The 15,151-nt window shown below is 34.8% G+C and overlaps 1 protein-coding gene across 1 annotated transcript; it reads right to left on the reverse strand.

Annotated features, from left to right (window-relative positions):
* Window positions 1–539: 539 nt before the first annotated feature.
* On the reverse strand, window positions 540–6,104 carry LOC124356983 (helix-loop-helix protein delilah-like). The gene has a single exon (XM_046808334.1). It carries the CDS (start codon window positions 5,616–5,618, stop codon window positions 5,019–5,021), a length of 600 nt encoding a protein of 199 aa, XP_046664290.1. The 5' UTR covers window positions 5,619–6,104; the 3' UTR covers window positions 540–5,018.
* Between the last annotated feature and the right edge of the window lie 9,047 nt (window positions 6,105–15,151).

Consider the following 15,151-nt stretch of genomic DNA (forward strand, 5'->3'; position numbering starts at 1 on the left):
GTACGTTTCTAAGACAATGTTTTATAATACCAATAGATAATGTTTTACGTAAGTATTGAAATTGTATTTTCGGCCATATTTTCTCCGGATTGTGCAATCAAATCATTGTATTAGTTTTTTATTGTCAACAAGAAATGCTTGATGAGGTACAATTTAAACATCGTCACAGGAATTTGCCCTGTAAATCGGCTTAGGCTACATATACACGTACAAAACATCTTAAATGAATAGTCTTCGAGGAACGACTTTTTATTATATATTCGTAAAAGAAAATATTTATAATTATTGTATATTGTATAAAGGCTGTAAATTTGCTTTTTATACAGTATATTACGACATTCACTTTTAACATTACACAGTAGATTGTTATACAATGTGCTGCATGAATTTAATTTATTAGCCATAAACTATTCGTAGAAACACATGAATTACTACAATGCCTTTCTTCACACAACAAACGGTAGTAAACAGTATAATATTAATGTCTCATTTTACATTCATAGTCACATTATTTCTCGATAATTTGAATGAAACAACAGTTCCAGCAATAACTATTTATTGGTTCCAATCACACATGATATGAGTACGTATGAACAAAACACAACTTTCTATAATAACCACTACTTGTAATAACTATCTGATTATAACAATAATCAACAGGAAACATTAAACACTGATTACACTCGACAAATACATGATATGTCTAGAATATAAAACAAATAAATATAAATACAACATGGTTCATAGCAGCATCAATGGTAGTATGCTATTAACCTATAAAACTAGTTATCATACGCATGACTAGGAATAAAAATAATGAATGTTTCATAGTGCTTAAGTAATATTCTTCTAAACTATTACAGGACTTAATAAGCTTAAAAGCGACAAACAGCTTATTGTTATTTTATCTTTCTTAATTAACAAATTAGTAATTATGTACTCTGTTGAGTGATCGTTTCAATCTATAATTTTATTATATTTATTCCAATGATAATTATTAAACAAGTTTAAGTTTACTAATTTCATTATATGCACACTTAGAATTCTTTCATGTTATAAGATTATATTATTTTGTTCAATTTTTCTTAACTTCGACCAGGGAGAGGAGAAATTTGGCAACCAAACAACTTCTCCTCCTTCCCTACAATCGTTGAAAATAAGGTAGAAGAATAAATAAGTAATAATGTTCTGTTTTACTTTCCCATCAAATAATTATGATTCAATATTTTTAGATTTGCAGCGCCACATTGATTATATTTTACGTGTCGTGATTTTTAAATATTTTGGTAGATGTATAGTTAATGTACACACAACTATTAGATATTCGCACATTAACTCGTTGCTCGAATTTGAATTAATTATAAGTTGTTTCTTGCTAAAGTAAATGGTATTAAATAAAACCCTAATTCGCTATTCGTAAAAATAGCAGGTGCGTAAAGTTTTTTTTTTTTTTGGACATCTAGTGGGCATTCTAGTAAGTATTGAGTGATTGAATGTCATAAATTTTAATTATAACGTATAGAATGAAGTTAGACTCTTATTTCTTATGTTCCTCCGAGTTTAATTATTATAACTGAGTAACAAAATTGTCCATTCAGAAAATATTACTAAATCTAAACGTTTGGAATTATGACTGCATTACACAATTAGGGACTTTGCTGTGATATCTGTGATTTATTGCCGATAGATCAAATGCCTTTATTTTAACTTACTTATCTAATTGTAAAAAATGCTATTCCATTGCCTTCTTGGGAAATTTAAACGAATTTAGCATTGGATCTTTTCCTAAACAATGAAGGTTGATTAAGTCGAGCAATTCGATTAACTGTTGTCGTCTGTAATGAGATAAAAACATCACTATAACGACTATGTAACTGGCTCATTTACATCATCGTAATAAAAACTAGTTATTATCTAACTATATGAGAATTCTCTAAAATTCATAATAAGAAATGCCAATAAGAGGGTAACTTTACATTTTGACTTTTGTAATATTATTTCTTAAGAGCAACTAACCCTAAAAGTTTAAAAAAGTAATCTAATATGATATTTTCAGTTGGCATTTAAAAAATAACACATTAATAATTTAAATGCACTTAAAGATGCACTTATCTTTAGTAATGAGAATCTGGAAACGATATAATATTTTTTTAATGCTCTTAAACAACCGGGTGTAGTGGTGGTCATCTTTATTTTAACCACAAAACTACATTGTTAAACAGTTTTAGGCTTTGTTTGCCGTATAGTTATGTGAGATATATCATTTTAAAGAAATAATTAATATGCATTCCAACGCGTTTACTTTTCCTATTCGATAATCAGAAGAAATCTTAATTATCATTTACATAATCAAAAAGTGAACACTTAAAAAAACTAAAACCCGTTTAAATCCGTATGAATAAAATCTGTAAGTTTTCACTCGGCAGTATGTAATGAATGCGTCACCCAAATTTAAGTAGACACTGTTAGGATGATGTATATAAATAAATATATGCTATATAAAGAATTGACCAGTTATATTGTTAATTTGCTTGAAATGAGACACCTCCTAACATCCTACTAAGAAAAATAATGGCATAAAAGTATTTGAAGTTAAACATTATTCTTATGGGATAAAGATTACAGCCATTTGGCTACACCAGGTTCTTGATGCAACATTTATTTTAAAAATGTATAGCCAATTTTTTTATCAGATAAGCTGACAAGGATCTTAGGCAGACTATTGATAACGGAATAGGACCGGGTGTTAACCTGCGGTATTGACACAGAAACACTGGTATTGACAGGAACTTACACTGGCCCCGGACCATGAAAATATGTGATAAGAGAAATCCCCGAAAAATAATTGTGCGAAATGTTAGGATTTTCGAAATGTTCATTCTTCAGAGCATTTTCAGGTAAAAGAACCTTTTGTAAAGTAATTGGAACTCTTTTAAACGTTGAGATTTGTGCAATTCTTGTATCTTTTCGTTGCAATATAAAGTTAACCACTATTTTTTACCATTGTTTAAGAATATTGCATAAGGTTTTTTAAGGAGTTATTACTTTATTGTATAATTTGTTTTAAAACGTAAAAACATGATATAAAAGTACTCTACGGGATAGATTACCAAACAAACATAATTGTATCACAATAAAAAATCGTTATTTTTATTGTTACCACAGAAGCTATAACGATTAATTTAAAAATATCTCTGTTAAAAGTGTTCGGAATAATATTAAAAAACATTAATGTTTAAATATTTTAAAATTGAAAACATATATTTTATTATTATATTTCAGATAGTATTAAGTTAGTTCAAACGTGAATAGCTGGAAGCTTATTTTCATTAGGTAAAAAATTCAAAACAATAGGCTGAATATAAATATTTATAAATTACGTTTACTAAAACACAAATCTTGACAAATTTTATTTTTTAATACTTGCTAGTTCTGGGTCTGAGCCCATGATCGTAGTACCTAGTATAAATAATCCGAAATACAATAAACGAATACAATTAAGTAAAAACATAAATGTTAAACTAAACTTAAATTTTGGGTGGTAATAAATTTATAAAATATATTAAGACTTTTCTTTTAGTTAACATATTTTTTCCACTGTAGAATGTTATTACAGGCATGCATTTGTCAATTTCGAAGACCTTTCTAATAGTTAATTAAAATTTGTAATTGTCCTTAGCAATAGTTTTTCAATAATTGAGAGTTGGAACTCACGAGAAACTTAAGAAGTAAAAAGGTTATAACAAAAGCGAGACAAGCGCGCGTGCGTGTGGAATACGTAAGTGTGTATGTGGTGGATTGGATGTGAATACCGACCAAAATCGCAGATCTTTTAATCTTATAATAGTCGACATTAATAAACTGAAATACCGGAAATGTATCTTTTTGAGTTCTTCAGAATACACAACGATGTGTTGATTTTTTACAAAACAATTTTTCCAAGTTAGTGCGAATAGTGTTCAAAACAAGAACGAAACAAATCAGTTTAATTAAAAAATGTAGTAGCACGATAAAGGTAAATAGTTAATGACCAATTAAGCCTGCGTGACTAAGAAATAATTAATTTTATAAAAAGGAAATGTCGACATTAAAATTATGATCACTAATAAATTTAATAAGCAGCTCATCTTCTAATGATGGAAATATAAGAGAAAGTTTATGAATAAATATGGATGGGTTATATTTTATAGAGAAACGACGATGGTGTAAGGATGATGAAGGTGGGAGTAGGAAAATTAACTATTAGCCTTTACCCATAAAAATTGTACTAGAAAAAACATTTTAGGTATATGATTTAACCTCAAATATTGTATATATTTACTGATTCATCTATGTCATTCATAAGTAACTATTTTTACATTTTAAGGTTGGTTGCAAATTGATGACATATATTATAGAGTATACTTGTCGAAAACTGTAAAAATTAATACTAAAATAATACTACTTCTTTAAGTTAAAAACAATTACATTAAGAAACCAACAATAGGAATTTTTATTGATTTACACAGTATCTATTTATTACAAATTTGATTACATTACCAAACGTATTATTTTGACCCAATATCAATTATTTCAATACTTAAAATAATGAGGTAGCGAACATCCACTTCCCTACATGTTAGCAATGTTTTAGTTTGCCCAGTATCTAGATGATTTTTAATCGTAATATACGTAAAATATTAAAGGGACTTAATTTATTCTGGTTTATTATTTCTTAAAAACTTATGTAAATAGTGCATTAAATCTATGCAAACAATTTCAAGTATTCACATTACTATAATCTCTGCATATAACCAACATAATTCGTAAGTAGGCTATAATTAGCTGTAATAAATACCGATCTGCCTCAGTTCATTACGTGCGGCAATCGTAATGCTCATAATTTGTTTTATCCCTAAACGTGCCGGAAGTAGTTAAGCCACCATGTAGCAGCACCAAAATGAAGCAAATTTATTTATTCAACAATGAAAGATTTTAAAATACTTCTTACCCAACGTTAAAGTCTCCGAGAAGCTGCATTAGTTGAAATCCATTAATTGTGTTTCGTCAAAGACATAGGAACTATGGGTGAACAGCGGTTCCGGAGTAATCATGCAGGGATCGCCAGGAGGTCCGCTGAGGTGTTCGAGGCCCGTGGTCATGAGGGGGGTGAAGAGGTCAGACGGGTCGGGGGGTGTCAGTGTGTAGTCGCTCAGCAGCGACTCGCCGTCAGACTCCAGTTCCCGGTGCCGCAGTAGACCGTCCAGGGCCGAGATGTACCTCATGGCTAGCCTCAGAGTGGATATCTTGGTCAGCTTCTCGCTGGGGCAGTTCCTGGACTCCATCTGTGGAATCGCTCTCCGGAGGGCCTCGAAAGCATCGTTGATCTCTCTCATCCGACTTCTTTCGCGGGCGTTCGCAGTTTTCCTTCTGTATTTGCTCAGCGGCATTGACTTGTGTTTCTTCTTGTCTTTTGGTGGTCGCCACACATCGGGATCTGCAGTAAGGTTCTCATCATCACACCTCCGCGTCGTCCTTGGCCTCAAGGAATAGCCGTTCATTGGGTTGCAAAAATTGTTGTTAGGATCCGTTTTAGAAGAACCTTTTCCTATACGCAGATTACTGTCCGTAGTCGCCATTTTAAATTCAAATTGCCAATGAGTCTTTTGTGGCTAATGTCAGTTTAATCATTTTGAGTAATTATAAAAATGATTAGTACGACAACTGCACTATTGAAATGTACCGAGATTAGGTCAGACCAAGCTAATTCTTGAAAAAAGGTACCCATGTTATGTCAAAGCAGATTATAATGACTTTTTAAGCTTGCGCCATTATAATACCTTGGAATTTTTACACTAATTTACATTAGGTACAATAAATTTATGATAAAAATCAAACCTTCTTTAAAAATTATTGTTTTATTTATTATCTAGGAAATCATTATTAATATTTAATCCTCGCTACTTAAAAATGTCAAATTGTTTGGGATGTTGGTTTTAAGTCTTTAATAGATAAACCTGTAGAGCCAGGAGTCCGCCACCAAGATCAGTTCAGCTTGTAGAAAGATCGCGGCCATGAGATACCAGAGCGACACGATCCCGCGATGTCTGTGGAGCGCGGCTACGGTGGCCGGACTCGGACTGGCAGTCTGGCTCTCGATAACACAATCGCTGACACAAGTATCGATTGTATTAAACTATCGATGACACGGTATTATCGATTATAATTGTATCGTTTCATTCTCTTATAAAATAAATGAACTCCGGTGAGAATTTGGCAACTGTTTTGAAATAGTGTGAATCTTTTATTTTCATACTAGTACTTTACTAGTTAATTTTTCCACTACGATAAAAAACTTATTTTTTTATTTGTCGCGGATGGGCCGTCCGTGTTTTAATTTTAATCTCGTAGTAATAATATCACTCTCAGCGTTTATATAGCAAATTTTCGTGTGAAATAGGTACTATTTTAATACACCTATTTCATCACCGGTCATGATTAAAAGTGTGATTACAGATATTAAATATCCCAGTATTGAAGTCCAAAACAATAATATAGACAGTTAGAAGCTAGAACTTTCATAGGAGTTACATCTTTACTAAATTGCTGCTTTCCTAAAATCCCAAAAAAATCCCTTCATGGATAATTTAATCACAGCTCTTTAATGCAGAATTTTAATTTCAACCTCAAATACTAGTGACGGGATACCGTAATATCTTCATAAGTCCCGTAATAATATAAATTTCTTCGATAAGTATGCTTGTTGGTATTTCTATAAAACTTTGTTGTTGTTCGTAATGAATGGTTTTATACTAAAGTAAGTAAACGATATTGAAGTTGCTTTATCAATGACAAAAAAAGAAATCATTATTTTTTAAGCATCGTAATATATTTTATAGTCTTTAAATTTATTGAACTACTATATAGATTTCGACGACAGAGTCTGCCTATAAAACTCTCCGCTCAGATTGCCTTGATCATGTTGAATTTCTACGTAATTTATTGCTTTCTTTGTTTCAAACAATTCCGAATCTTTATTTGATGTATTACTTGTTTCTTAAATTAAATATTTACGTATCCAAAATGTTTCAAAACTTGGTAAAAGTTTACACGATTACACTGTACCAGTAACCAAATGCCTAATGCACGAGTTAATGTAGTTTTTGTTAATTAGCAACTATCTGAGTAAATGTTTATAACTTATGTATTACAAATTTTCAAATAGTGTTACTAATCAAGGCTACTGACAGATATAGTTCGGAAATTCCTTGATGTTGATAATTAATGATAAATGATGTTGTCCTTGAGTCATGTTGTTTATGAGCTATACTAATGTCCATGTATGCTGAAGAATCCAGAGTATGCAACCTTTCCACTGCTACTTCTATAAAATGTACTAAAATTGATTTCGTGATGTAACAAATTATATTATGGACGGCTTTACAGTTGAGTTACTTTTTATATAGGACTTACTTATTACTCTTAAAAATGCTTAAAATAAGTTATCGTGTATATAAAAAATAATCTAAAAATTTAAGAGAGTTTTATTGTTTTTTGTAATCACTTACAACATAGGGCTTGTTGGTAGTGGGTTATTGTTTACAAGACGGAAAACTGTATCTGACTATTCCTTGGATAGGCGACCGCAGAGTTATCCTGCCCTGCAAAAGCCTGTCCGCCTTAAATGCCATTGGTTCATCCTACAACATTGCATATAATTGTCTTCTATCTAACATCTAAATATAAACAGGTGACAAGCTCAGAGAGCAATAAATACAGATATCTCGGCAAGGAAACACCGTCAATTGTACCTACTTACTGTCACATTTCTCTTTGTTTGTGACCCTGTTTACGAAAGTGCACCGTTGGTATACACATCTTTAGATAAACTGTCACCGTTTGACAAATATAGGGCAGAAATATAAACGTTATAAATTGAATATGGCCATCGAATGGCCTTTTAGGTCTCTTTCATCTTATCTGCGTGTTTGTTGGTCTTTTTTGTGTACAATAAATTATTAAAAGTACGATCATTGGAAAATGTTATATTGTTATGTTTAACCTTTCCATTTAGACTCGCATTCAAATTGACGCGACCTACTTTCGATTCCTTTCTATCAGGGAAATATTCTCTGTTACTGTCTCAAAAACTAGTATAAAGTGAAGATTGGTTCTCGCTTCACGATCTATAATATAACCAATTTTAGAACGATATAAAATAGAGATTTTTAACACGTTACATTATAAAAATAATAAAAACTACTCCAAATTCTGAACGCTAGCTATTTTGATAAATGATAATGAAAATGTTATGCTTTGAAGACGTATTTAATGACAGTTTACGTAAGTAATAACGAATTCATTCGTTCTATTTTCAATATTTAGTAGTGTATAATAATGTGTTCTCCTAAAAATGTCCATTCAAAAAAATATATTATTTCCTATCTGTTCTTATTTTACTATTCACTCTTAAAACCTATATTACTGCTTTGGTGAAACGACTAGCGAGTTCGATTACCATCGATGGTTGATCAACTCCAGCTGGCGACCACGCACGCCCCCCTCCCCCCCTCCACCGACCAACCATCATGACACATAAGGAAAGCAGCCGTGTCGAGGTTTCTGAGATTCAAGCAATCCCGTCCCGCAGCTAGATCGCAGCGCCATGGCGCCGGCGTGCCCTACTAACCTTACACCATGCGCATGCGCACCTTCGTACTTACGTCCACAATTTATGTGCATCCATAACGTCTGTAATTTATTATTGGATTTCCACGGCGTCATTAACTACGGAGGACAATCTTCTGGGTTCGGCTCTGCCTTTCATCTCGACCAGCCTGTCTCACCCAGTCGTGGACCTTATCGTCCTCCAAGCCGAGCACATGTTTTCTGGTTGTGAACTGGAGCAGGCGACCATGGCACTTCACAATCCTTCCATCGTCAAAAACAAACTTCAAACAAAGAATCCTTTACCAGTAGCACATACCTTATGTGAAAAGTAATGAGCAACACAAAATAACTAAATGTTACCCTTGTAGTGTAGGAATCCATTGTTAATTTATAGCCAACATGATTTCTATAACATGATCTACATGGCTTCTGCCCAGAAATATTCACTTCCTATAGTATCATACTAATCCTGATAGTGCCTCCATCACCTCTTCCACTGGTAGGGGAATTTTGTAACACCCTACATTTACTAACCGTAGCACTGAGATTAAAGTTAATTAGTCTTATAAATCACGAATATAAGAAAAGATAATAATATTTTGGACATTTGTATCGTCGTTAGTTACAAAAATTGAAAATTTCATCTCGAGGATTGAAATCTTCGCTCTTCTTGATGTGTTAATAAACCTGAAAGCACAGGTTAAAACTCCATAATACATTGTAGATTAATGCATTATGGCTATCAACTCAATAGTCTTTTCCATATGCCATGCAACATAGTTTATAGTTATACTTAGACTATGTTATTGCCAAACATTTTAGTATTCGATATATTGTGTAATTTTTACAAATGCTAAGGCTTTTTAGACGTGAAGAAAAGCATATATTTCAATCCTCGACATAAAATTTTCTGTTTTTGTAAATTACAATGATGTCAAATATCCGAAGCTCTAATATCCGTCCAAATCATTTACTATCAATACCAAAACTATAAACAGAAAATATTAGAAAATCTTCCATACTATACCACAACATGAACAACCAAAACTTGTGCTTTTTTAAATACCCAGCAATTCCAGACTTTCCGTATGGCTTGGCTTTTTAAGTTAACTTCAAGCAAATCTGGTGAGTTAAGTCCAGGTTAAAGTGAAACATTCTTTTTCTGTTCCATAAAAACTAATTTTATTTCATACATTACCATTAACTAATTACCTAATTATAGGTCAACCAAAGAGGAACGTGTCTGTATCAAGAAAGGAGACAGAAAATGCATTTTATTCTTTAAGCAAGTAATTGTGGAAATAATAAATTGTAATCACTCAAAATGTTCTCAGTTTTGCACACAAAAGCTGTTTAAGTCCCCACTGTAAATTTCCATTTGAGAGTTCCCACTAAAAACCTGTCGTTCGTAGCACCAAATGTTCCCAATAATTATAAAAATAAAAATCTTGAGTTGCACAAGATTGAATTCGACTGCAAGCAATAATATACTCGTATGTACACCATGCACGTGAACGTTCATATTTCACTCTCTTGACGTGTAATTGACGGTTAATCTCCAGTATGATCTAACCTAGATCAGGATGTCGTGACGTTTTTTGTTCCATCTCGTGACTCATTTGGAAACAACGAACTTTTAATTCGCTACAGAAGAAAAAATATTGCCCTTTCACTAGTTTTGAATTAAAGTATAACGATTTAAATCTTTATCGTTACTATACTGTATTCCCAATATTAAAGTCATACGAAGGTATGAACTATGCTTAAAACGAGTATCCTTATACGATTATATGTATGTGAAGTGAACTGTAAAATGACACTTGTTTTTTTAGAAGCGAAGTTATGATTATAAAGTCCTCTTCCACTTAACCTTGTATGTTGTCCAGCAGAACTCTAATCGGCTATTAATTTTGAATATGTGAGCCGATTGAACTAGTATTTTATAACGCCAGTTAAAGAAGATACGTCTAAGTTGCGCAATGCGGAAAGAACTCCCCTTTTTTTACTTTCCCATGATCATAGTTCCATATTTCCTTGCCATTGTGTTACTTTAATACAGCAGTACAGCATACGCGAGTTGATTTATTATAACGGCAAAGAATCTCTGTTTTTTGGTAAACGTAATTGAAATATATTAGTATTTGTGCAATTTAATTAAACATATGGTAATTTTATAATATTAACAATAATTAGGCGTTTATGTGAAAGCGTTAGTTCTACGTGGCCTAACATCAAGGAGATATTATTCTGAGATGTATGTACATATCGATCATGCCATATATATATATATATATATATATATATATATATATATATATATATATATATATAATATATATATATATATATATATATATGGTAAGTATCGGTTAGCTAACAACTTTATATCGTTTACTCAAAGCGACTTTCTGTATTGATTTCACATAATGTTGATAGCGTAAAAAGTTTCTGAACGGATATACAACTTTAAATAAGACTTTAAAACACCTAAACCTATGTTAAAATTAGAGAAATAATCAAACCGATCCAATCGTAAGGGCCAGACAGAGAGCGTAACAAGTTTTATCAACTAAACCAACAGAGATACCTTCATCACATGATAAAATTTCACACGATTGTATTCTGTTTGTTCAGAAATATATGTAATCAGTTATTTTTTCGTTTCCATCATGGATACCCTTAAAACAACTATATAAATTGGTTGATTTTTTCTTGGTTACTTTTTATTATATAACCAGGTCCTGTAAGATAACTTCTAGGAGGAAACTCTTGGAGGAAAATTAGGAAAATTCATTTTTAATTTAAATCATATTATATCCATTTAAGTAGAAAATTTGGGAAATTTATTGGCACGAGTAAAAACGGTTGAATATAAAAATGTGGAAAGTTTTACTATTTTTACAAAGGGGGACATTCTTTGCTTGAAATTTGTTTTTGACGATAAAGAAAACAAGAAACGACGATGACGATTGTGAAGGAAACAGGATTTTCCGAACAATTCCCATAGTCTAGTGTTACAAAATAAAACTGATTTTTTATCACTTTACGCCATATGCCATCACATTTGCCACTTGTTCAAACAAGTCTTATTTCCTTCAGCGATATGTTCGAATGGGTTCGTGACGCAGGGAAATTGCGCTTGTACATGATGTACAAATTTTCTATCTTTCCTGCTTTCTGACATCTTATCTTTAAAAATTATGAATTCAGATGTTGTTAGTTAAAGTAAATTAATCCAAGTAAACGCTGATTTTACAACCTTAACACGTACTGTACACCTATGGGGACCATTGACATCGTATATTCCAAGAGTAGAAAAAGCATCTGAGATAATTCTATAACTTTTCTGGAATTTCTGCCCTATCTTTATTTTCCCAAAGGAATTTTCCATGGTTAAGCTTTTGACTATTTTTGTGCATTTATAAAGGAAACTTTAAATGCACAAAATTAACATAAACGCCCCTTTTATTAGTTTCAAAATAAAGCAAATATTTCGAAAATAAGAATGAGAAAGATGATAAGAGTAAATGAGAAAGTACGAGAGCAAATGAAGGCGGATGTGTTTTTACAGTTGTTAATTGCAATATCCGCACGTATTAAGAATGTGCCTTTATTTGTTTTTCAGTTATTTCATTCAGTCGAAAACGTTTTTTTTTTTTTTTTTTTTTTTTTTTTTTGCGTTGGGGTATTGGGGTGGATTCACAGATCCTCACACACGTCAACCTGAGCTTATTGTGTGCCCCTTTGATGTTAGAGGGGTAAGCCTATCTTTGTGCCCTTAATTAGGCTAAGAAGCTTTTTTTCCCCGATACTAGCATCTGGTTCGTCGCCTGTTGTTTATCACCGAAAAGAGCCCTTCTCCTTGCTCCCAGTCTCTCACAGTCCAGTATTATGTGTTTTGCAGTCTCTTCAGACTTATTGCAGAGTCTACACTCCGAGTCCTCATTTCGTAAACCTACAGTGTTTAGGTGTTTCCTGAAGTGGCCGTGTCCAGTGATCAAGGCAATCACTTGCTTAACCCGATCCCTGCCCAGCCCCATCAGCCATCTGGTGAAGCCCGAGCTAGAATCAGCAAGCAGTCTTTTGCCGAGTGCTTGTCCTTGGTAACTCTGCCACCGCAAGCGGTGTGTCTTCCTGGACCATTTGTTTATACTTTGGTAAGCGGCTGACTTGCTTATACCACAACTCGGTTCTGGACCGGTGTATGGCATGCTTTGCTCCGCTTTTGGCAAGCCTGTCGGCGCATTCGTTGCCACCTATGCCTGTGTGGCCCGGTACCCAACCAAGACGCACAAAGTTTGCGTGATCGAAGCTTGCAGAGAGTGTTAAAGCACTCCCACACAAGCCTGGATGAAATGCTGTTGGAGTCAAGAGCTTTAAGAGCTGCCTGACTGTCTGACATTATACAGATGTTCTTTCCCTGGTACGCTCTGGTGAGGCCTAGGTTGGCACAGGCTAGGATACCATAGATTTCGGCTTGAAATATGGGCAGTTTCCGTCCAAAACTGCCCGCAAAGGGCAGTTCTAGGGGATTGACTAAACACTCCATATCCAGTTCTGCCCTTAATAAGCGAGCCATCCGTGTACCAGACAAAGCTCTTTCTTATTGTTGGGATGTTATCTTGCGATTTCCACTCATCTCTGGAGTAGAAGTCAACAGAGAATGGCTTATTGAATACGAACTCCGTTCTCATTATGTCGGAAAACCATTTCGAGAATAGCGCTTGGGTTTACAGCTTCAGTGATGGTGCCAATGGCTCGCGTTAGACGCGCCATTCCTCCACAAGCCAGCAACCATCAGCCGATAAGCTGACACGCGCTTCAGCTTTTATATGGACATCAAGGGGTAGAAGTCCTATAGCCACCTCGAGGGTCGCTGAGGGACTGCTCCTAAATGCTCCGGTTGCAAAGATTGTGCCAAGCCTTTGTAAGCTGTTCGAGCTTGGCTTTGGCAGTTACCTGATTCACCTTTGTCCACCAGACTAATGAACCATAAGTGATTTGGAGGCATTAAAACTGCTTTGTAAAGCCATAGTGCTATATGGGGTTTTACGCCCCATGAGATTCCTGCAAGTCTCCTGGGACGTCATGAGCGCCCACTTTGCTTTGTGCAGGATATTGTTAAGATGATCATTCCACGTAAGCTTATGGTCTAGAGTCAGTCCTAAATATTTGACTGTCTTTGACCACTCAAGCTGTGTGGATGCGAGTTTCAGCCTAGAAAGAGACTCTAGGTTCTTTTTCCTAGTGAATGGTACAACTACTGTCTTAGAGGGATTTACTTTCAGTCCCTCTCCATGACACCAGTTGTGTACATGTTGAAGATTGGTATTCATGATATCAACAACAACATTTGTATATTTTCCCTGTACCATAAGGACTATGTCCGTCTGCATATCCTTGGACATAGGTTCCATTTTTAGTAAGGTCCTCAAGTAGACCATCTACTACTAGTATCCACAGTAGAGGTGACAGAATGTCTCCTTGAGGACATCCCCTTGTGGGTGCGATCACAAGCGATTCTTCATTGAGATCGGCCCTGATCCGTCTCGAGCACAGCATGGCCCTAAGCCACCGGCACAGAGCTGGCTCGAGGCCAACGTCGCTGTGCTCCACTTACCATCGCAGTGAATTTAGCATTGTCAAAAGCTCCTTCAATGTCTATGAAGGTCCACAATGCCAATTCCCTTGGCGGGACAGGCTATCCTCAATCCTACTGACTAGTATGGTGCAGTGCTGATTCACAGGAATTTGCCTTGCTGGTATGCATGTTGGTTGCGATGAAGGGGAGTGTCTGAGAGAACTCCCTTTCTCAGGTGCCTCTCCACCAGTCTTTCTAATGTTTTCAGTAGAAACGAAGAAAAACTGATGGGACGAAAAGATTTAGGGACAGAATAGTCCGCTCTCCACCTTTTTTAGGGATGAAGACCACCCTGTTGAGACGCCAGACTTGTGGTATGTACCCATAAGCTAGGCTCGCCCTGAATAGTTCACATAGAAGGGTAAGGAGATTCTCCGGCCCTTGTTGAAGCAGGGCCGGAAAGATTCCATCCCCTCCTGCAGATTTGAAAGGGGCAAATTTAGAAATTGCCCATTTGGCTTTAGAGAGAGTGACAATCCTTCTGGCAATGGCCCAGCTACCACGATAAGCTCTTGGCCATGAGCCTGCCTCATGGTTACCAGACGTTCCAGTGTCGTCATTCTCAAAGATACAATCAGTTTGAGGCTATCACTAGACCCGGAAGTGTGTTGACCTCCCTAGGACCTTAAAGATCCCAAGTGACCGGTTGGACCTGAGGCTAGTAAACGTTGCAGTCTAGCTGCCGCGCTTAATTCATTTACCTTCTGTGTAAACTGCCTCCAGGAACTTTGTTTTGCCTTTTTAAATTGCTAGGCTGTATTCTGTTAGAGCTCTATGATAGGACTCCCAGATACTGCTCCTTTTGCATTGATTGTACAGCTTTCTAACATTAGCCCTTTTGCGAGCGAGGTCCGCAGTCCA

This window comes from Homalodisca vitripennis, chromosome 3, assembly GCF_021130785.1.
Source record: "Homalodisca vitripennis isolate AUS2020 chromosome 3, UT_GWSS_2.1, whole genome shotgun sequence".
In the NCBI taxonomy this organism is placed as follows: domain Eukaryota; kingdom Metazoa; phylum Arthropoda; class Insecta; order Hemiptera; family Cicadellidae; genus Homalodisca; species Homalodisca vitripennis.